The sequence below is a fragment of the Myxocyprinus asiaticus genome, chromosome 11 (genome assembly GCF_019703515.2).
Source record: "Myxocyprinus asiaticus isolate MX2 ecotype Aquarium Trade chromosome 11, UBuf_Myxa_2, whole genome shotgun sequence".
NCBI classification, from domain to species: Eukaryota; Metazoa; Chordata; class Actinopteri; order Cypriniformes; family Catostomidae; genus Myxocyprinus; species Myxocyprinus asiaticus.
Genome location: NC_059354.1, coordinates 38,116,179 through 38,140,613, shown reverse-complemented (window position 1 = coordinate 38,140,613; position 24,435 = coordinate 38,116,179). Strand labels below are relative to the sequence as shown.

The 24,435-nt window shown below is 39.0% G+C and overlaps 1 protein-coding gene across 4 annotated transcripts in view; it reads right to left on the bottom strand.

Moving 5' to 3' along the window:
- LOC127448479 (zinc finger protein GLI2-like) overlaps window positions 1-24,435 on the bottom strand; it is a 98,347-nt gene that overhangs the window by 23,573 nt on the left and 50,339 nt on the right. For 3 of the 4 annotated variants that reach the window (XM_051711042.1, XM_051711041.1, XM_051711043.1), the window contains 3 exons: window positions 21,634-21,736; window positions 6,639-6,841; window positions 3,449-3,628 (listed from right to left, as the gene is read on the bottom strand). In XM_051711042.1, the coding sequence (XP_051567002.1) occupies window positions 3,449-3,628; window positions 6,639-6,841; window positions 21,634-21,736 (486 nt within the window). The remainder of the gene's footprint in view (window positions 1-3,448; window positions 3,629-6,638; window positions 6,842-21,633; window positions 21,737-24,435) is intronic. The other variant, XM_051711044.1, reaches the window with a different exon arrangement.

Here is a 24,435-nt window from a genome sequence, read left to right as displayed (position 1 = left end):
TGTACTTGGAACAGGGAACTTTATTAGCGACTTTTTTTGGTGTATGAGATTTTGGGGGTTTCACCATCCAAACAAACACACAAAACACTAACCGAAAGTAAACGTAATCGTACCGACAATCTTATGTATATTTTACTGCTTTTATTTTTACTGCGTCATTTCTTGATCTTTTGCTGATGTGGGTTTCAGGCTTAGTAGGCCTAATCTATTTTATGACATTGAGAATGAATAAAACATTAGGCCATACAGAGTTTGTATCAAACTTTTGACATACAGCAAGATAGTGGCACGAGGGGGACCTACACAATATTAGGCAGGTGGTTTTAATGTTGTGGCTGATCGGTGTGTACTAAGCATATTTAATTACAAGAGATTTGTTTTAAATACTGTTATTATACCTTTACCAAAGCCTGTGCATTTGAACTACTGCATGTGTGTACTTTCAATTGTTGGAATATTTACTTATCTTGGTAAGTATTCATATAATAAATACAGTGGCTCCAAAAAGTATTTGTACACTGAGAATAGTCACTATTAAAATTTTTTTTATGAATTTCAATGTATTAGAAACAAAATATCAAGTCCAATTTGCATCTGCAACCAAAGGATGCTAGACCTTATCGCAGAACTAACTTCTGGGCCATGTTTGCAATTACTTTGGTAATTACTGGTCTCAAGGTCTTTTTTTTAACGGATGTCTGAAGAAGTCAGTTCTCCTCAAATTCACACAGGTGTACAAGCAAAGTAACCTCAGGTGTAGTTCATCCCATTAACTGTGGACATTTTCCATAAAGTTTGAGAAAAAAAAAAGAATGTGACCAAATACTGCGACAAATTAGAATGTTATTTTGCCTTATAGTGAAGTCTACTACAATCAATTAAAAGTTGCATGGCTCCAGTTAACATCTGAATTTGACCCAGTTGTGCATTTAAAATTGCAGACTGTCTGAAAAAATTTACAGTTCTACACATGTTGGCTCTAGCGACAAGTCGGACAGATTTTCCATGTTCACATTTTGCATCTTTATAACAACGATCACCATTTACAGGAAAACCTAAACTTTTTCTCCCAGTCAGCTAATGTGTAAATAGGAATCGTCAGGAAAAAAAACAAACAAGAGGGCCACTTTGTGCATGCTGAACACTCACTCTTGTGGTAGGTCTACTGAATTTATTAGAAAATGAATTGATTTTTAAATACGCATATGAATTTTATCGGTGCACCATTCCAAGACAAACACTAGCTCTGCAATGCATATTTATCAGCCCCTTGCTCTGCTGAAGGGGGGCTTTATTCATGGGCCCTGCCACCGTGCCATGAGCTGACATTCACCTTCAATGCAAGCCCTGTGTTTGTGGGTTGGTGTGGAGAGCCCTGGACACCTGAATGCCCAGAGTGAGACCACATCAATCTGGGTGGAGTAGAAGGCCAAAGGCATGGGTTGCGGAGGAGAAAGCCCTGTGCTGTGCTGCTGTTGGTGGGTGTTTAAGCTAACAAGCCTCACTACACAAACTGTGGGCAATCAGCGCCGCAGCAGCCAGCCTTCGTGGTCAGAGATGCTGGAACTCTCACGACCGACTCAAAACAGTCATAAAAATGCAAAGGTCCATGTTTAATTAGTGATTGGAGTAATTGGAACATGCAATCTGAGAGGTTGCATGGATTTTTGCACAAATGGCACTGAGAGTTACTGTAGATGGCTGGACTGGATCAAAGCAGCAGGGCATATATACAAGTGGACGTGCCAGCTTATGTGCTTGATTATTTACAATCATGCATTTCCTCAGAAGACACCCTACACTGACTTTCAAAGATTTTCCCTTTATCCTCTCTCAAATTGTTGCTAATTCACAATGCTGTATTTATTTGGCGCTTTTCCTTTGAAAACTTTGAATAAGGTCTAGATATGACTTTCAGTGCAAGACTAGTCAACCAGTCATCCAACAACCAACTTGTCCAATGACTCCCATCCTGTTTTGTCAGCTGAACCCTTATGATCTAAAATATCTACTTGAAGTACCCTCGAGATAATGTTAACCTGTCATATACAGTATATAATTGATTTCAAAAAATCTTGGCATGTTCACTTGTGAAATTATTTTAGTTTTTTTTTCTTTACATATTTTCACAAACCTTTTAAAAAAAAATTTAGTTTTACATTATTATTTAATTCAATTTGGCATTGGCATTTCTATCACAGTCTTGTGAAGTTAAAAATAATACAACTTCTAAAACACATCTTAAAACCCCTACTTCTGTTCGAGACCCCAACATTCTGTTACGCTCTTTCTGGCATGCTTTAAACACATGCTTTGAATGCAAGAACATGCCTGGTAAACCCAAAACCAGCCTTATTTACACAGGGCTTTCTTAAAACCCATTAGACGGCTAGTCGTTTAGGCAACCCACCGACTAGTAGATTTTGAAAATTTGTAACTGCTTGGCACCATCCTAGCATGAGATCTAAAATACAGCCTGCTCACCATGGTTAACCCCTAGATATTACATGATGACAGAGGAAATGCAATCGTGATCCTCTTGGCATCTTTTAACAATGGCACTTTATTGAGCCAAGGAGTAATCTGTACCTTATAAGATCAAGAATGCACACCAGCCCATTACATGACTAATTGGATCACATTACAAAGAAGCAGGAGGGGGTACATGGCTGCCATTACACTGCTTGGAAAACAAATACAGAGATGAAAGACCTGGCATAGCCTGCATTACAGCCACTGCAAACATATGTCTCCCTCCTTTACAAAGTATCTCCCTTTTAAGGAGAGGTTGGAGGGAAGTGTAGAATGTTACTTATAATAACACATCACACCTGCAGCCCAATCTGAATTAGAGGCCGTAAGAGAAACGCCTCATAAATTGCTGAGATCTCTCGTGTTTACATACACTTTCAACATTAGTCATGTTTTAAATATGGATGAAGAAAGAAAGCCTAGTCCTTTGCTGTGGAAATCTTGTAAACCCTCAATTTTTACACAATCAATGTGTTTTAATCGCTTTTTGCTGAGCATAACAAATGTGTAATTAGCAGTTTGTATTGGCTGCATCTAGTTTGGGTCCTTCCAGTTAGTCACCGTCTTTCTTTTTTAAAGATGAAGTGTGTAATTTTCTGTGGCACCAAATGGAATTGCAAAAATAATCACTGTTTTTAAACAGGTTTCCCAAACAATATATCTGCCACTTCTCAAACACAGATAGGCCCCACCCAAAACTCCAGAAGTTGAAATGTCAGGGCACTGTGCCAAAGAGACTCAGTTTACCCACTTCAGATAAGTCAGCCTACAAACAGCTTACTTCTAATTGTCTCCGCACAGTAAACTGGAATACTAGAGTATTTCTACATCGAGAAAATTACACACTTCAGCTTTAAGGTCACAGTGTGTATATACTGCATGTTGGCTAGTGCAGTACTCATGGTGGTTTACTTACTGTCCACTGGGCTCATGTAGTCAGGGAGATGAGCTGCCACGGCTCCTGTCTGCATGAGCAGGTCTCCATAAGGGCTGCGGTGACTGGCGATGAGGTGGTAGTACTCAGATGGGTTCGCACCAGGCGGGGGAGGAGGCAGGCCAAACAAACTTCTCTCCTTCAGGTGTTCATGGGTCACTGCTAAGAGGAGGAAGAGAAAGATCCTATGAAATTTTGACTAGCACAGTTTTCTTTTCTCTCTTTTTTTTTTTTTAACTAATTAATTTTATTTATTTATCACACATTATACATTTGCACATATACAGTGAAATTCTTTTTTTCACATATCCCAGCTAAGCTGGGGTCAGAGTGCAGGGTCAGCCATGTTACGGCGCCCCTGGAGCAGATAGGGTCAAGGGCCTTGCTCAAGGGCCCAACAGTGGCATCTTGGCGGTGCTGGGGCTTGAACCCCCGACCTTCTGATCAGTAACCCAGAGCCTTAACCGCTGAGCCACCTATTGAAACAAGAAGTTTGAGTTGGACATATTGAAGGGCCCACTCACTTTTTAAAATAGCTAAGAGGCTGTCGTTACTTCACAGCCATCGGTCAGTCTCCTTACACCCTCAAACTTCTTATATATTTGTATATATCTGAATAATTTGCAATGAACTTAAAATATATTCTTTCTATACTAATAATCAAAAACTTGAATCAATTGTTTTATATTTTACCATTGTTTTTATTGTCGTTTCCGTTGTTCGCAATCCTTCATGGGATTGTAGTTTACTCCCTCATGAAAGATGTTAAGCACACAGTCTTGTACCTTTGTCTTTTTTAAGCTCCTTGGCTAAACTGATGTAAATTTGTTAACACCTGCACCTAGTAAACCACAATCTAAAGGCATCAAAGGTAATAAATGCAAGCAATATTTTTCTTTTTTCTTTCTGGCTAGCTTTGATAACCATTAGTGCCCCTTACATTATTTTTGTAACACTTGTTGAAATAACACCCGTTCACGTCCATGTTGTTTAAGTTATGGGACACTCAAGATGAGGGGAAGTTCCACCTCGTTTGCTCACCTGCTTGGCCATTCATGCCATTACAGATCTATCAGGAACAATTAGGTCCCAGCGAGGTTAAAACAGAACAGGTGTGTTTTTATGCTGGATTCATGGCAGAACAAGCCATTTATTTTCTCCATGCTTGCTGGATCATACAACTGTGTCTCTAGAGGGGCTCTGCGACAGTGTGAGGAGGGGTGCGGTAGAGACTGGGGCTGATAAAGCCCTGAGGCAGTGGACCAATGAGGCAAATCAGCAGTCAGAATCCTGAGATCTGGGCCTGGGGACTCTCCACCAAACTTAATCAGAGATCCTCAAAGACCTTCTGTTAAACAGAAGCTGTTAAAAGGAGAACACGATTGAATTCTGAAAACCTGAAAGATCCCATGAAATCAAATAATTTTTAGGCCATCTATATGCTAGTGTACTCCTAAAAGTTGACAAAATGACCTTTAAGCAGAAATTCACATTTAAAAATGTAGTCTTTGTCCTCTGGACAAACAGACAAGTATTGATGACTCATCTTGCAATTCACAGATTTTTATCCAATGAAATGCTATCTAGAATGAGAATGTACTTCTTCCTAATAACAATGCAAACAACTAGCAAGTAGCAAATCTGGGATAATGGCTGTGATGTAATGAAAGCGTATTGGCTATTTGAAAATCAAAGACACAAGCTCTTAAAAAAGTGCTGCCCCAACTTCCTGTTTCAATAGGAAATACATCAACACAGGACAGAAAACTGTGCTCTCCAAGTGATTTCATGGGGTCTTAAAGTTCAGTCAAGAAGCTGACAGGATTTTTCGAAGTTAGTTGACCGTATGATGCTTGTACTCACAGTGCTGTTTTTGATTTAAAAATAAAATTTAAACTACGATTACAGAGACACTTCATATGCAATTCATTAAATTAACTGCCTCTAAATCTTTTGTTGTAGACCTTTTAAAGTGTACGTGAACTGTTGGGAACAAAGTGAGTGGGGCTTTTAGTTTTTATATGCACTCATTCAAGCTTAATTCCTTTCATTTTCTCGGCCATTTAATCACCAACACAATCTTTTCCACATTGCCTATTTAACTGTGAAAGTGCAGAGCCATAACTGCCAACCAATTGCGCTGGCTGATTTATCTCTGATTTGGGCTACTCATCTCAACCTGTTATGGTAACAAGGCTGAGAGGATCAGACTTTTGGCAAGTGACATAAACTTTAGGAAATTTTCAACTGTTTTCTTTTTCACCATTATCTGCTCTGCCCTGTATGTCATGTAAGTGCAGGTCTACACGATTGTTTTAAGCATACTTGACCATAACAAAGGAGATTAACAAAGGTAGAGTGTTTCTGCTGTGTTTGAGTTTTTGGGAGCTATCTATTAGCTATCCATCCTCCTTGACCAACGTATTTATTCTTCCTCCGAAATGCTGTCTCCAATTATGTATCTTAAGGTGTGTCCCAAAGCGCGCCTTTTTGTTGTATAAATAGTGCGAGTAGTATGTAAACACTGAAAATGCAACAAAAAGTATACCATAAGTACCTAGATGATGCACTTTTTCAACCGTCAAAATGGAGTGTGGAATGTTGGACACTTCATGCACTCAGTGCTCGAGGCTTGCCGTACGTTACGGAAGGGGCGGATTTACCTGGCCGTGATACTGGCCTGACAAATAATTTGTAAATTCTGGAGAATGTAGCAACTAGTGAAACTTCAGTAAAGATGGCTACTTACAAACACATTGCATGCATTGTCATTTTCGTTAACTTTTAAACGTTGAATGCTTCCATGTAGTAAAAAAATTTTCCATTTCGGACGATACTACACTTTGAAAATTCATAAACTACATGGCTGAGAGCATAGTGAATTTTGTAAATGCATAGTGTACAGTGTGTCATTTGGGACTCAGCTATAAACATAAAATCCATTCTCAGTCAAAGGGATGCACTATGTCATGTCAGTATTTTTGGAAATTAGCCCATTAATAATAAGGCATAGTTAATTATATTCTACCGTAAAGTAAAACAGCATTTCTAGGCTTTATCTGCCCAAAAAAGCATATAAATATATGTATTTCATTTGAATTACATATATACATATACAATTGTCCATTTTTGTAAATTCAAATAGGTGCATGGGAAGCTATATGCCACTCACCGTCAGGAGGGCTCAGTCCTCGTGCAGCAGAGATCATGGAGAGAGTGGGGCTGCTGTGGACGGATCGTAGGTAGTGCTCCATGTGAGGGTTGACATACGGATGTGGTGGGTTGAAGGGAGACTCTCCAGTAGTGGCAGCGTGAGGCGACAGTCGGATCAGAGAGATATCGGAGATAACTGGACTGCCAGCTAATCCATGAGGTCTAGCAAAAGACAAGATAGGGTAGACGCTTGCATTACTTAAACACAAAGACAAGCAGCCACATAGTTTAAGTGCTTAAGTGTAGAGTAATTAGAGATTCACTATGTAAATCCATGTCTTCAGGCCACATTAGAAGACTTGTTTGCTGTCACCAATGTTCTTCACTGTGTTAATGACAGACTTTAATTATCCAACCTAAGACAAGCTCAGAGCTCATCTTTAAGATAAATCAGAGGTCTTTACCTCAATTTCATTACAAACTTGGTTTTCAGGTCAGCTTCAGGTTTCATGTATAACTTAGGGATTTTTAGAGTATTAAATATTGAAGCATAATTTGTCCTTTACTGTTTGTGTAACAGATATGAATTGTGTGATTTATTAAGGAGAGCTATGAACTTTTCAAAGTGAGAAGACTTTTCATCTGATGATGAATTGAAATAGCAAAAAAATGGCATAGACGTACACTGAAGGAGGGACACGAGCCATATCTAGGAACGAGAATATCATAAGAGACTTGGGGGTGGGCTCTTTTGACTTCTGAATTGACTTAGCAAGCTGTTGGTAAGCAGTCATTTGACAGTATCAGTCGGGTCGCAGGGTCTTGTTTATGGGCCAGGTTCAAACTTCAGCCCAATAACTGTGCAGAACTCAAATATGAAACTGGTCAAATTCTTTATTTCATGACTCCCAAACCGAGACAAGCTTCTCCTCACTTTACGCCTGAGGTAGTAAACAAGTCGAGACTGAGAACACTGTAGTACGTGGAAAGATGTAATGTCTGGGTGGGATGGACGCGTCTCAAACAGACACACAAGCCTCCAGTGTTGTGAAGAGACTGCTTTAATACTTTCTACCCATTTCTTGGGCACCGTTTGAAGAAGCTGATGTGTAGAACAAAATAGGGGCAGAAGTTCACAGATAGCCCACAGGTCACCATGAGGATACAAACGTGTCATGTTTAGCAGGTATCTATGCCGCCCGTGTGCCACGCCAAAGAACACCAGCCAGGAGGCAGCTGTAACTCTAACAGTTCCTGAAAATAGAGCATGCAGCCTGCTCTCGTCTGGCAGAGGCCTTTGAAGAGATACCTGTGCGTGGTTCCAGCACTTCCTCCCTGTTAATGTTGAGAGCCTGTTGAACATCTACATGAGAGGAAGATCAGAACCTTGGGCTCTATTACAGAAACATCATAACTCTAGAATCCTATCTTGTCTTGTCTGTTCCAAAAGTGAATGACTTTCTTTCTTCCATGGAACAAAACAAGAGATATTAGGCAGTAGCTTTCATTGAATTGTTTTTCCTTACCATGAAAGTGAATGGGGATGGAGGCTGTCATTTTGCATACTCATTTTGTGTTCACCGGAATAAAAAAGTTATATGGGTTTGGAACAACATGAAGGCTAAGTAAATGACAGAAATTTCTTTTTTGGGTGAACTATCCCTTTAACATAGGAAGTTTCTGTAATACAGCCCCTGATGTCCAGAAAGATCTACTGTGAGCTCTTTTATTGCAGTTAAGTCCATGAGAGTCCCTACATGGAGTGTTTCTGAACACAGAGGAGATGTCAGACATTGTTAAATAAAGCAGACCGGTGTATGTACCCACACTCCATTCAGTTTCCACAGGGAGAGGAAATGACCATGCATATGAATCAGAGTCTGCGTTCCACAAGGGTGTGTTTGCACTCAGGCTGCAAGTTGTAGGGGGGATGGAACTGTAGGGTTCTTCTAAGGTTTTAGGAAGAATTACCATTTCTGTTAATCTGGCAAGAGAGCACAGTTATAACCACAAAATGGCCAAATATCTGACAGTTAATTGGCCTGGCTGGTATATCGGTCTATCAATAGTTATGTTGGCAAAGCTGGTTTACTTTTTTTTTCCTAACACTAACTGCTCCTAGAGCTTTTAAGTAAGGCCTTCAGACTGTTCATGAATAGTGTGCCATGTCTTTTCTAACAGATCAGATTTACGGTTTTCGCACAACAGGCAATCAAAAATCTGGAAAATCCCATAGATTTACATTGACGAAATGTTCAAATGGGCCAACGGAATGCTCCGTAATTCACACTCAATTCAAAAATTAAATTGTGAATAAACTCACAAAAGGCCTGATTTACTTGTCTACTTCTCTCTCTCTCTCTCTCTCTCTCTCTCTCTCTCTCTCTCTCTCTCTCTTTCTCTCAATTCAGTTAAATTCAAACAAGCTTTATTGGCATGACTGTTGTACAGTATTGCCCAAGCAATGGCCATTAAAAGAAAATAATACAGTATAATCAATCAATCTGTCCGTCTGTCCAATGGTTTATTAGACTATCTATGACCCCGTTTACACCTGACATTAACACATGTACACATGCATTTTGGGTGATCCCATTACATGTGGTCAGCGTTAAATACAGGTTTAAATGGGGTCTAAAACATTTTGTGATCAGATCACAAAAACCACATACAATGATAGTCACAAACGCATGTGACCACATCGCATTTGAGGTGAAAACGCTAATCCGTCCTGAATGCGTCCCGGACAGCAGTGAAGCGCCACCACTTACCAGTCAATCAACCGCTGCGCTAAAACAAAAGTTTAAAATGTGCCTGTTACGAGCGGCTTTAAAAGGAAATAACCATCTGACCGAAAAAAACACAAAACAAAAATGGGTATATACACAAGCCAGTTAACTTCACGGATCTTCTTCAGGGTGTCTGTTATAAACATGCATGGACACAGATGACAAACACACATCCGAAGCTACTTAAAATACAGGTAATCCACTTAAATAACGGATAATTCTGCTGGAAATGTTGCGTTTGTGCTCAGATTAAATTTCAGATGCATCAAGGGGGCCTGGGTAGCTCAGTGGTAAAGACACTGGATACCACCCCTGGAGTTTGCTAGTTCGCTAGTTCAAATCCCAGGGCGTACTGAGTGACTCCAGCCAGGTCTTCTAAGCAACCAAATTGGCCCAGTTGCTAGGGAGGGTAGAGTCACATGGGGTAACCACCTCATTACCAGCTCAACCAAGACACATCTTAATACCAGGTATAAACGGGGTCTAAGTGACAGTCTATCTGACCATCTAACTGGCCATCAAGTACATCAGACCATCTAGCTAGTTGGCTGGCTGTTTAATGTTTGAATACCCAACAAAGTTCAATTTGAAAACTAGTTTAGACAAGGCATTGTTTACCTATCTATTTTTTTTTTTTTATGAAACTGTTGTTATGCTATTTCTAGATTTGTTTGACATCTGAATGAAGAGGATTAAAGTAGCTTCAAGTTGTCACCATCAATTTAAATGTCTTTGGTTATGTACCAAATACGTAATACATGCATTTTTCTAAATTGCATAAACTGTTTGTAACTGCTTGATGAGATATGGGAAGGCCTATAGTGGCTATCTGTGTGCCGGGTATCAGATGCATTATGCTTGGCACAGTCTGGCTTCATCTCAGTCTCTCATTTATACCCTCTCTGTTCGGAGACCAACCTGCACCCAGCCTGAGTCGTGCTCAGTTTCCAGTAAACGCCTGCAGACTACCAGGCTTGTACAAATGCCAACTTTCTTCCATCAGCTCCCTTGAAAGGATAGCCATAAAGACGTCTCTGTTCTAGAGGAACTGAGAGAAAACAGACGCGCCATACACAAAACACTAATCTCTCCACTCCATTTGGAGCAAGTGCTCAAAATTAACATTCACCTCCAATAGCGCTACGGTTTTGCAAACTGGTAATATAGATGTGTTATCTGTACATGTGGCAATAAGCATACCCTTTTGGTTGTAGCCGTAACACTGACAACATTCTAAAGTCATGGCTGTTGTGGTGTAATTATTGTGAAGATGTTATAACCTTGAAGTTTGAGTAGATGTGGTTTTGGTTGCAAAAAGCACTTTGGTGTCCCAAGCTGAAGATTAACACTTCAGTTGTTAACTAAACTTAACTAAACTAGCTAAACTTAATGAATTAAACTAAATATCAAATGAAAAACATTTCAACATTTGAAACCAATGACTGAAGCTTAGACTGAGGTTAACATGGAATGCCATTTGCAACCCATTTTGCTTCTGTAATCGAATGCATTTCTGGATGAAACATGACGTTCAACATAAAAAAGGAAATGCGGGACTTGGATCGTGGAAAGTTGATGTGACACACAAAACTGAAGCCAGTGATTGGAGGGGAGGGGTTGAAAAGTAAAAGGGATTTGTGACATCAGCCAAAAGTAAAGTTGTTTCAGAGCAAGTTATTGCATTTTGATGAAAGATTATGATTATTACTTGGAATATAATACAACAATGAATCGTGTACAGTAAGACCAGCAAAGGGGTCTTAAAATTTATTTATTAATGTAATACATTTTGATTTCATGGTGACTTTAAGGATAAGGTCACATGAACTCTCAGTTAAATCTGCACATAACTAATGATTTGAATAATATTTAAAGTAGTTCTGAATCACAATAATGGTACTAATATGGGGAAGTAAGTAAACAAAAGTTAGAGACAACTCTAAAATGTACATAAACACATATTAACCATGTTTTGGTTACATTCCCACATTTCCCAATGTTTTCCAGACAGTCTGAAACAAGACAACATGTCAATGCATAAATAAATCAGCAAAACTGCTGAGGGTGTTTGAACCCTCAATAATAAGCCATCATTTACAACTTTACCTGTCAGGGGATAAGACAAAGAGGGCCCTCACTGACAAGAATGATAACCAAGGTCTTGTTGTTACACCCACTCTCTGACAAGATGGTACATGAATGGTTAGAGACCTTAGTTATAGACACGGTATGTCATGGTGCATCTAGAGAGCTGCTTCTTAATAGCTAACTGTCATTTTAGCAGGCTTCCATTGCAGCACCATGGGTGGTACCTGCCCATAGTATCAAGGCAAAATGACTGTCTCCATTTGCCATTCTTTTTAGTGTCTGTATTACAAAAGGAAGTGTCAGAGACAGCTATGTTATACTGATAATATCAGAGTTTGCTGGTACTGTTACTACGGTCTTAAAATAATCATTAGACATTTTACTGGTTCATGTGCCTGTGTTGTGACCTAACTCGTGTTTGATGTCTACACAGTGCAGAATTAGTAAAACAAATTAATTAATTAAATAAATAAATAAGTAAAAAGATGAAACAGGAGAACATCTGTAAATGAGACAACGTTTGATATGGAACGTATTATTTAAAGGAATATTACAGGTTAAAGTTACTGTACTGCATCTGCAGCATTCTGTTGATCTGTTAGGAAATAATTTCAAACAAATGAACAAAGAACAAGTTAAGTGTAAAACGTAATTTACAATCACATTACCCAAAAGACTGTTTCCCCTTCACTGTACACCGATCAGCCACAACATTAAAACCACCTGCCTAATATTATGAAGGTCCCCCTCGTGCCGCCAAAACAGCGCCAACCCACATCTCATTTCTTAGATTATATTTTTCTCACCACAATTGAACAGAGCGGTTATCTGAGATACTGTAGACTTTGTCAGTCTGGCCATTTTCTTTTGACCTCTCTCATCAACAAGGCATTTCCGTCCGCAGAATTGCCACTGACTGGATGTTTTTTGTTTCTGGCACCATTCAGAGTAAATTCTAGAGACTGTTGTGCATGAAAATCCCAGGAGATCAATAGTTACAGAAATACTTAAACCAGCCCGTCTGGCACCAACAATCATGCCATGGTCCAAATCAATGAGATCAAATTTTTTCCGCATTCTGATGGTTGATGTGAACTTTAACTGAAGCTCCTGACCCGTATCTGCATGATTTTATGCACCCCACTGCTGCCACACAATTGGCTGATTAGATAATTGCATGGATGATTGTTGGTGCCAGACAGGCTGATTTGAATATTTCTGTAACTGCTGATCTCCTGGGATTTTCACACACAACAGTCTCTAAAATTTACTCCGAATGGTGCGGTAACTCAGATAACCGCTCTGTACAATTGTGGTGAGAAGAATAGCATCTCAGAACGCTATTCTGAGATGCGGGTTGGCGCTGTTTTGGCGGCACGAGGGGGACCTACACAATATTAGGCAGGTGGTTTTAATGTTGTAGCTGATCGGTGTATAGACTGTAGAGAGACTACTGGGTTGGACAACTTCTGGTATGAAAAACTGATAGGTGGATCTCAGTTCCATACTTCAATGTGAAACTTTTCCAAAAAGAAAATACTAGTCAGTCAGTTTGGTAGGGTGTTTTCTCATTAATCCGGTGTCATTGATGTTATGGGAATTAAATGCTACATTTTGGATGCTAATTACTCTGTTTAGATGTTGACATACTCTACAAATATACAGACCTTCAAGTTCTGTCCACTTTTTCCAATTTATGTGTGTGGGTCTTTCTTTGGAGGGTTTTAATTATTTTTTTCACCAATGTACAGTATTTCAACACATTGGAATATTTGGAAACCACTATTTTAATTTGTATGTCAAACTTAAAGTTGTAGTATGTAACTTTTTCTGTGTCAAAATACTTTCTACTATTCCAGCTTAATATGCAAAGTAGGGTTGCAAATAACGATTACTTTGATAATCGATTAATCCAACGATTATTAGAACGATTATTCGACTAGGGATGAGCACGAGTACTCGAGTACTCAGGTACTCGGACATGGCAGCAATGATCGATCATGAAAACGATGATCGATAGTGATCACGCATGATGTGACTTTTCACTTAATTCAAAATCCAGTGACAATTACCTGACAACTAAACACACAAACAAAGAGGAACTTATTTTTAATTTTGAGATTGATTACGTTGTGGTTTTGAGGGGTACATTGATTGTCAGAGACTTCTCATAGCAACCAAAATGATACAACACTGCAATGCTATCGTTACGATAATCAAAAGAGAGTGTAATTAACCATGTTTTGAACACCTGTCTCTGCAAAACGTTTGCTAAACATGTTTTATTATCATTTCATGAACGAATTTTGACTCGTTAATGGATATTATTTAATAAAAGTAAATGTTTGTCACTGACTGTAAACCTCCCTGCCCTGCGTGAAGTAACACGCACCTGCATCTCGACAAAATGGGAGTTGAAGATTTCTGCATGAGTTTCCAAGTTAGATGTCCAATATAAAGTGTCATTCCGTTGCACTTTCCCCAGTTGAAAGGTGGAAATTCAGACTCTCCGAGTTGAATGGAATGCTTCATGAATCACAGCAACAACAATACAGAGCATCGCAATTTTCCTCACAAGAGCGAACATTTGGGGATACACACACACACCAGGCGTGTGTGGCAGTGGACTCAATGCGCTGAAGCAACGCATATACAGCAGGCGAGTGTTTCAAACATGTAGACAGAGCGCAGCTAAATGGAACACAATGCAGCGTCTTCAAACTGAACTTCAATTTAACACGCATATTAAAAACGCAATGGTTATGGTGTCTCCTGTTATTTGAAAATAGACGGTTCAGACAGTCACTAAAAAAACTGGTACGTGCTTTCTAAGATTACTACGGTAACCTGAAGGAAGAACAGACAGACGTGCCTTGGGCACATTCTTTCAGAGTTGGACAGCGAATCTTCACATAATGATAAAATATGATGCATTATATTTTGAATCTTTTGTACATTTTGTAACATATTATTTTATAACAGCCTATAATAATGAATAGACGATACACTGGAACAACAAGGCACAATGCAGCAGCCATAGATGTTTGTCAGACATGTTATTATATATACAGTTATGAACATGTTATCGCCCCTCGAGTTCTCGACAAGTACTCGAATAATTAGTCAGAGTACTTGAGTAGACAAAATGACCAAAATGCCCATCCCTATAATCGACTATTCTGCGATTATTGCGACAATTAATCATTAGCTCTTAACTTATTATTCAGCTTGTGCCGTGACTTAAAAGGTTGTATTAAACGTGCTTACTAACAATAAAGTGGACAAAATCATCTTTTTAAAATACCTCAAAATGACATTCACTAAATTAAAGGGAAATAATACTTTTTATTAGGTTAAATTCAGTAAAGAAATTCACTGAAGTGTTTTTGTCTTATTTTCCATTTAAAATGGTCTAAAAATCCTTAAAACAAGATACATTTACTTGAGAAGCAACATATAAGATATTTTTACTTGCTTTAAGAGAATGTATCTTACATATAAATGTATTCTGTATATAAGTGTATTTTTCACTTGGTTATAATTCTGCGAGTGCAGTAAAGTCAAAATATACCTACAGTTGTGCTCAAAAGATTGCATACCCTGGCAGAAATTGTGAAATTTTGATCATGCAAAAAAACTGTCTTTTATTTAAGGGTAGTGATCATATGAAGCCATTTATCATCACATAGATGTTTGGCTCCTTTTTAAATCATAATGATAACAGAAATCACCCAAATGGCCCTGATCAAAAGTTTACATACCCTTGAATGTTTGGCCTTGTTACAGACACACAAGGTGACACACACAGGTTTAAATGGCAATTAAAGGTTAATTTCCCACACCTGTGGCTTTTAAAATTGCAATTAGTGTCTGTGTATAAATAGTCAATGAGTTTGTTTGCTCTCATGTGGATGCACTGAGCAGGCTAGATACTGAGCCATGGGGAGCAGAAAAGAACTGTCAAAAGACCTGCGTATCAAGGTAATGGAAATTTATAAAGATGGAGAAGGATATAAAAAAATATCCAAAGCCTTGAAAATGCCAGTCAGTACTGTTCAATCACTTATTAAGAAGTGGAAAATTCGGGGATCTCTTGATACCAAGCCAAGGTCAGGTAAACCAAGAAAGATTTCAGCCACAACTGCCAGAAGAATTGTTCGGGATTCAAAGAAAAACCCACAAGTAACCTCAGGAGAAATACAGGCTGCTCAGGAAAAAGACAGTGTGAATGTTTCAAGGAGCACAATACAACGGTACTTGAACAAAAATGGGCTGCATGGTCAAGTTGCCAATGCCACAAAAAAGCCTGGTTACAATATGCCCGACAACACCTTGACATGCCTCAAAGCTTCTGACACACTGTTATTTGGAGTGACAAGACCAAAATAGAGCTTTATGGTCCCAACCTTAAGCGCTATGTTTGGAGAGGGGTCAACAAGTCCTATAGTGAAAAGAATACCATCCCCACTGTGAAGCATGGTGGTGGCTCACTGATGTGAGCTCTAAAGGCATGGGGAATCTTGTGAAAATTGATGGCAATATGAATGCAGCATGTCATCAGAAAATACTGGCAGACAATTTGCATTCTTCTGCACGAAAGCTGCGCATGGGACGTTCTCTTGGACTTTCCAGCACGACAAAGACAAGGCCAAGTTGACCCTCCAGTGGTTACAGCAGAAAAAGGTGAAGGTTCTGGAGTGGCCATCACAGTCTCCTGACCTTAATATCATCGAGCCACTCTGGGAAGATCTCAAACGTGCAGTTCATGCAAGACGACTAAAGACTTTGCATGACCTGGAGGCATTTTGCCAAGACGAATGGGCATCTATACCACCTGCAAGAATTTGGGGCCTCATAGACAACTATTACAAAAGACTGCACACTGTCATTGATGCTAAAGGGGGCAATACACAGTATTAAGAACTAAGGGTATGCAGACTTTTAAACAGGGGTCATTTAATTTTTTTCATTGTTGCCATGTTTTGTTTTATGATTGTGCCATTCTGTTATAACCTACAGTTGAATATGAATCCCATAAGAAATAAAAGAAATGTGTTTTGCCTGCTCACTCATGTTTTCTTTATAAATGGTACATACAGTATATTACCAATTCTCCAAGGGTACGCAAACTTCTGAGCACAACTGTATATTCAAGATCTATTCTCTAAAAGCAAGTCTAAATATCTTATATGCTGCTTCTCAGGTGAATGCATCATTTTTTAAAAGATTTTTAGATATTTTAAAATATTTCTATTTTTAATATTATATTCAACATTCTCAGATAACATTTTTTTCTTCTGCAGTATAGCTGCTAAAGAAAATGTACGTTGTTTTAAAGGAGTTTTATATTATTATAATGGAAAACAAGCCAAAACAAAAACAAATGTATAATGGGGTGAAGACTACCCTCTCTCACCTTTCTGTTCACTTCAGTCCATCTTTAACTCACAAAAAACAAACTCTCTCTTATTAATAAAGCTGCATATTGCCAATGTTCTTCACGATAAGAAATGCACAGTGACACATATATTATGATTCAATAAGTCGCGAGCCATCACGTTATAATCTAGCTGTATTAAGCATGCGCGCTCGAGTGTCTCCGCGACAGAGTGTGCCTCAGCCAGGTGCAGTTTCAATCTCTCCCCCTTAGATCAGACATTCATGCAACTCATAGAAGAGGCGCTGACCACACAGAGAAATGTCAGTTTCAGAGTTTGTAGTTATTTACATGATCTACTTCCGTATTATTTGAACTTTAATAAAGCTATAACGCATTAAATATAACTGCATTAAAGATGTAATGCCAGGGTGTTTCCTTTAAAGATGCTTAACATGCAAGTTTTGTTTCAGCGGAGCGGCAGCTCTAGCTCCACTTATTCCACAATGAGAGTGCTTCTGTATTTACTTCTTTTGTATTTTTGCATTAAAATTCCCTCATACTTTGCGATCTACATCACCTGAAGCTGTTTGGAAAGTTTAGAGTGCATCTGGACAGTGAGCAATGTAATTCTTCCTCGCCTCAGTCAGGCGTGAACTGCAGTGCTGCTCTTGCACATCATCATCAGAATTTAATGTGATCTCATGTTACGTTAAATGACATCAAATGACTATTCGACAACGAAAATATTTGTCGACAATTTTTTACTGCGACGTTGTCGATAAGGTCGTCTAATCGTTTCAGCCCTACTACAGAGACAACTATACTGTAAATAAGCCATTCATAGGTTAATTTTATCGAAAATTGTAAGCACTGTCTGTAGCACTTTGAAAATTTCTCTGTTTGTTAATGTTGCTCAATCAATGATGTGAGTTGAGGGCGGGACTAAGGGGGCATATTCAGAAAGCTGTTTTGAAAACAAAGTTTATTTTTGCAATTCCGTTTGGTGGCACATAAATTACATACTTCAGCTTTAAGCAAAAAAGTAAAATATAATATGCTAAGTTTCTGCAAATTTTGACAGTGAAAACCTCTAAAAAGTAGTCTTACATGCGGCAGATAGGTCTGTCCTTAGCAGAGGGTCAAGGTTAGGCTGCTTAGCTTCGACAGTAGCTGCGGATTCTGATAAATAAATAAAAAATGCTAACGAATAGCTCTCTCCACGTAAACTAGACCTCCTTGGTCCTTTATGACAACATAAAACCTATGTACAATGAATAATCCTATATATAGGGGCCAAACCCTAACTTGCCGAAACTAGTTCCTTGATACTACACCTCCATTGGATAACAAAGCACAAGGCCTGCCAACAAATGACACAGTGCTTAATTTGCTGTGCAACATACATGTAATTAGGTGAGTCGGGCACAGGCAGTGGAAAAGACAGCCTGATCAAGGTCTTGATGAATTAGGGGGCCTCTGTCAAGGCTGAGTCACATTAATCAAAGAAGCCAGTGTACAGAGAGAGAAGGCAGGAATTCTCCTTCTCTACCAGTTCCAGCTCATGTGATAAATCGTTCTCCTGCCACTAGGCACAAGATATGTATCACTATCAAATCAAAATGCATTTAAATACAAATGCAGTTACACTGACTGTGTCTCAAAACTTTTCCTTGTGAGCAGGGAAACTGCAATAAACTGCGAAAACTGAGATAAAGTTGGTACAGCATAACCTACAAGCGGGATCCAAATTGAACTTTTTGCCCTTTCTGCAAAAGGCAGTTATTAGAAAAATATTTTTGCCCCTATGACAATGGGTATAATTTAACTTTTTTTTCCCTTGCATATTTGAGACAAACAGCACTGATCATTTTGTCACCTGCAGTATCATATACAACAGGGGTCGGCAACCTATGGCACCAATGCTGGCACGTGGATGGGTAATCACTGGCACGCCAGCAACAGCAAGAGAGGAGTATACTTTTTTATTTAGATGAAATTCTATACCTGCATTCCAATCTACATCTTGATGTAATCCTTCCTCATGATCACACAAAATGTTTTCATGAGCTGAATGGGCGAGACTGCGCGGATAACAGCCTACATTCCGTGTTTCATTCGTTTCTTAGTGCTTTCAGAACAACACGTGATGTAATCAGGAAAACACCACTATGAATCCTTGAGATTTCCAACCCAGCAACAGGTACACCCTCCTTTAACCAGTCACACTCAAATTTACATTAAAATAAACATAAAAATCTGAGTCTAATCAAAATATAAATTAAACCTGGAAGTAAAGTTTTAGGATTTTGTAGGTGTGATTCACTGAAAATGGCTAAATAGTTGATCGTCTTGTGATGTGCGAATGGCTTGCACGCAGCGCGAGTGGTGGCTCAGCGGTTAAGGCTCTGGGTTACTGATCAGAAGGTCGGGGGTTCAAGCCCCAGCACCGCCAAGATGCCACAGTTGGGCCCTTGACCCTATCTGCTCCAGGGGTGCTGTATCATGGCTGACCCTGCACTCTGACCCCAGCCTAGCTGGGATATGTGAAAAAGAAGAATTTCACTGTATATGTGCAAATGTATAATGTGTGATAAATAAAGAAAATTATAAAAAATTATAATTACATCAAGATGTAGATTGAATGCAGGTGTGAAAAACTTCATACAAGTAAAATAGCCTCCTCCACTCTTGCTGTTGATTGTGTGCTTGTAATTACCCCTCTGTGTGATTTTGAAAATGTAGTATGACATAATATAAGAGATATTTAATATTGCACAAAATTTCGTGATCAGTAATCAAATAAGAAAATTTGTGACATTAACTGTAACTCATTTAGTAGCCTACAAAAGGACAGGTTTTCTTTCATTAAAGCATTTAAAATTCACATGCAGGATCATGATTATATCATAATCATTAGGTTTTCACTCAATCTGTTATGCTGATAATATCATTTGTAGTAATAAAACAAAATAATAAACAATTAAATTAGAAAAATGCAAAATAGAAACATTTTCACAAATGGACTCAAACTTCGGAAAATCACATAAATGCACATATATATACAGCTCTGGAAAAAATTAAGAGACCACTCTAAATGCTTCTTAAATCAGTATCTCTACACAGGAGCAGACTGTCCATAGGGAGAACTGGAAATTTTTCCAGTAGGCTGGCCGAGAAATTGGGCCGAACGGGCCGCAATAAGCTGAACGGGTCATGACAGCCTGAAGAGGGCCGCAAAACGGCACTGCGATATGCGATAATCCAGTCCAGTGTCTGATGAATTCCTGCTTAAATCTTTGTGCCAGGAGTGGCATAAAGTCATCAATGTGAAAGACTGGTGGAAAGCGTGCAAAGACACATGAACGGGACGGGACGTCGGCACAGCCATTAACTAGGAAAATAAAAAATGGCACTCCATGTCAAAAAGGTTGCTGACCCCTGATATACAAGATTGGCCAGTCTCTTGCACCTGTCATTAAAACGTGAAGACACTTGGTGATTATAAATAAAAACTTCTGATGGCAAAATTTCCACTAAGATAAATAATCATGATGTTTAGTAGGCTGTTTGTGTGATTTTAAATGTCTCATGTCAATTAGCAAGGGTCTGACTATAATTTTTACTGATTGACTTGATCCATGTAATATATTGCAGTTCATAATAATGTTACAGAATAAATTTCACTGCCTTTATTTTACTTTTTTACTCACATTTGGTGCTTGGGGTGTGTTAATTTGGGACCTAACAAGTTTTGCAATTTCGTCATTGATCCTGTCTTGTTGGTCCTACATAGCCATAGCTTTCAAGTCATACAAGCTTAGCATACAAGTCTTTTTTTTTTTCTCCCCTTTTCTCCCCAATTTGGAATGCCCAATTCCCAATGTCAATCCATGCATTTTATCACATAGATTGTTGAGCATGTTACCGCGGAGACATAGCACGTGTGGAGGCCCACACTATTCTCTGTGGCATCCACGCACAACTCACCACGTGCCCCACCGAGAGCGAGAACCACACATTATAGCAACCACGAGGAGGTTACCCCATGTGACTCTACCCTCCCTAGCAACCGGGCCAATTTGGTTGCTTAGGAGACCTGGCTGGAGTCACTTAGCATGCCCTAGATTTGAACTCGCGACTCCAGGAGTGGTAGTCAGCGTCAATACTCGCTGAGCTACCCAGGCCCCCCCAACGTACAAGTCTTAATCTGGAACAGAATGAGAGTAACAAAGGTTAATCCCTTGACACCGTGAGTTAGTCTTTGTATACATCGTACCAGACTGGGTGACGTTCAGATTTTGTACAAGTATTTATGTATATACGATAGAGCCTCTTACCGAAACCTCAAAACCTGGCCAAACTATTTGTCTCATTATATGTCAGAATCACAGCAGTTGTCCAAAACAATGAAATATTACAGGGATGCACCAGGGCAGAACTGCTCAAATTCTGTCAGTTCTGTACTAATCAACCTTTTCCCTTTCACATCCTGTTCTAATCTGTCTGTGATATGAAACTGCCTTGAATCATTGGCTTGTTTCTCACTGTTTGGACTCTTGCAGTCCATGTGCTGCTTGCTGAAGACTGCAGTTGAACGATCTCCCATGCAGAAGACAAATGGCTGTGTTGGACCATGACCTGGCCATGACCTGACCATGGCAAGCACTGAATCTGCGTACTTTTTACTGAAGATGACTTAACAGGTTCTCTCTTTATGGTGAAACCAGGAAAATGGATGTTGAAGCTCTCAAACTTACCCATGCATGGGGTGGAGAGGGTGAGGCTCATAATGGTACCTTCCCTCATGGTGGCGCATGTCGATTGGGATTGGTGTGTGGAAGGTTGAGAATAAATGAGGAGCTGTGGAGACAAGGAGAGAAGAGAAAAAGAAACCAAATGAGTTACAGAGAGAACTTTCAAATTGTGTGTTGGGGTACCCCTCAGGGTAGGAGGAACCCCTCAGGGCCTATGAAAGTACTGCAGAGGGCCAGTGGACTGATAAAATATGTAGATATTTCTGTAAAATACTGTGCATATTTCAAAATGTATGTATACAAAATGTGGTTACAGAAGAACCAACATCTTCTATCATCCAGTCCTGTTGATTGTATCGAGCATAAAAGCAACATTAAATGGATACTTTACACAAATATTTAAATTCTGTCAATATTTATGCACTCTCATGTTGTTTCAAATGCATCTAACACTTTTTTTTCCATGGAACACAAAAGGAGATAGCTTCAGTCACTATTCACTTTAATAGTATGGACTAAGTATGCAATAAAAGCAAATGGTGAATGAGGCTAACATCTTTTTGTGTAACACAGATGTAGGAAAGTCATATAGGCTTGGAAGAACATTCATTCTATCATTCGGACAATACAGTGGTGCAAAGAATCCAAAAAACAAAAACAAAAAAAAAAAGGCAAAGGATGTAAAGCATGTAATAATGTTCATTCATGAAAGATATTATAAAGTCAGTGTTAAAAACAATTTAAAAAAAATTTTATATTAACTGATCGTTGGGTTGCCTGAGGGTTTGGGTGTGTGACACTGGGTCCGAAAATGTTACAGACCCCTAAGTTAGATCAACAGAGGCTAAACTGTCACTTGCAACCAATTCAGAAATGACAATTTTATGTAAAATATTGTCAGAATTATGTAAGAGAAGAAAGAATAAACAAATAATCAAACTGTAGAATCTTGAACATAACAGAGACTGAGCTGAGCATCTCACACAGACCACTGCAGTGAAGGCCTCCCTTTAAAATGAGGAAAAGATATAGCAAATGGAGGAGAAAGACTGCTAAAACACAATCAGACATGACAGCGATAGTCCTGTTCACACATCCAGGCCATGTAGAAGCACACTCTCAAGTTAGCTAAACTGCTGTGCCCCTTCAGACAGGAATGCACATTTAGCCTTGCCCTCTCATCTCCAGTATAACTGAAAATGTACAGACGCTTCAGCAGCCCCACTCAATATTAGTGATTTTACATGTGCGATGAATGAATTACAGTATCTCATGATGAGTTTTTATTTGTCTGGGCTAAAAAAGGGGGCCAAGACATGCTTTTCCTGTTATAAAAAGGTTAATTGCTTTAAAGAGGTCTCGTTAAAAACCAACATGCTTTCATTAATGACTGGAACTTACTTGAGGTGGTGATTATATAGTTTTGAGTAAGCACTAAATAGAGTTCACTGTCTGTGTCTTAAATTTGCATTTATCGTTACTATTTGCTCTTAATGAGCTCCTAAGACTCTTTTTGGTACAACTATATGGCCCAATCCATGAATCATGCCATCTCCTGCTCATTTCACAATGTGCGTGTCTAGAAGAGTGGGGCCAGGTCTTTGGGTCCATTCCTTGCTTGAATTAAAATTCTTGTGGCATCACACGCATCAGTGAATCAGGCTTGACCTGAGAACAGAGACCGTGGGGGTAAAGTCCTCAGATAACTATCTCTACCTGAGAGGAGCTCGGGGTAGAGCTGGGTGGGGAAGGGCCATAGGGGCCTTTAAGGGGCCCATCAAGGAGACCTGTGTGAGTCAGCATTCCAGACCTGCCACTCTCGCTCCAATCATCACGCTGACTCACAAGCATGCAATATTCTGCTTCAAGACTCAAGAACATTAAAGAAGGAGAGATTGACTCCGCTATTTACATTAAACCATGATGGATCCTGATGCATTGAGAAAAAGATTATCTGGCTTTGTTCAGAATGGAATACTAGCTTACTACTCACTAAACACAGGACAGTATTAACTGAGAAAGTATACTGCATATACAGTGTCATGCAGTGTGCATGGCACTCTCTATATGCAGTATACACTCTCCGTTAAATGAATCAGTAGGCATTACGCAACAATAAAGTTTTCAAGTAGTAGTGTAGTGTAGTAAATAGTAGTAGTGTGCTATATCGTTATCACAAGACCTCCTCATGTGAGTGGCGTTCAGTTATCACCTTAATAAAATTACGGTAAACACGATTAGTTCACATTTTTTATTTAATTTTGTGTAAAAATGTCTTAACTTTTGCCAGTCCTGTCTAATAATTAGTCAAAACAAGGATGTTTAAAATTGCGGCTGTAATTACTTAGTTAATTAGTGATTATGGAAATTAAAGGTCAAATCGAGAACATTGCTTTGTGGGATACAGTACCTGTGCAGTGTGATCTATTGTATATTGACCATTTTGCTTACCATTTTGCTTACAGGTATTTGCTTACTATTCACAGAATACGTACTAGATACTACAGAAATAGTAAGTGTGGTATGTTAGAATGCTTTTCCGAAAATAGCGCCCTTATGCAGAGTGTTTTCCCTATAAAACCCATGCATGATTTACTGTACTTTACAGCAAGTACGATTTTGATTTACAGTCATAGGCACATTTCCCAAATTATTTATTTAGTTTGTGAGCTTGCAGTAGATTTAAATATTGGTATTTCCAGAGGAATTTGTCCTGGAGAAATGATCAACCCTTTAATCCCTTCATCACTGTCATTGTGGAAAGCACAACTGACAGGTATGCATAACTTCACAACGGCAACTGTA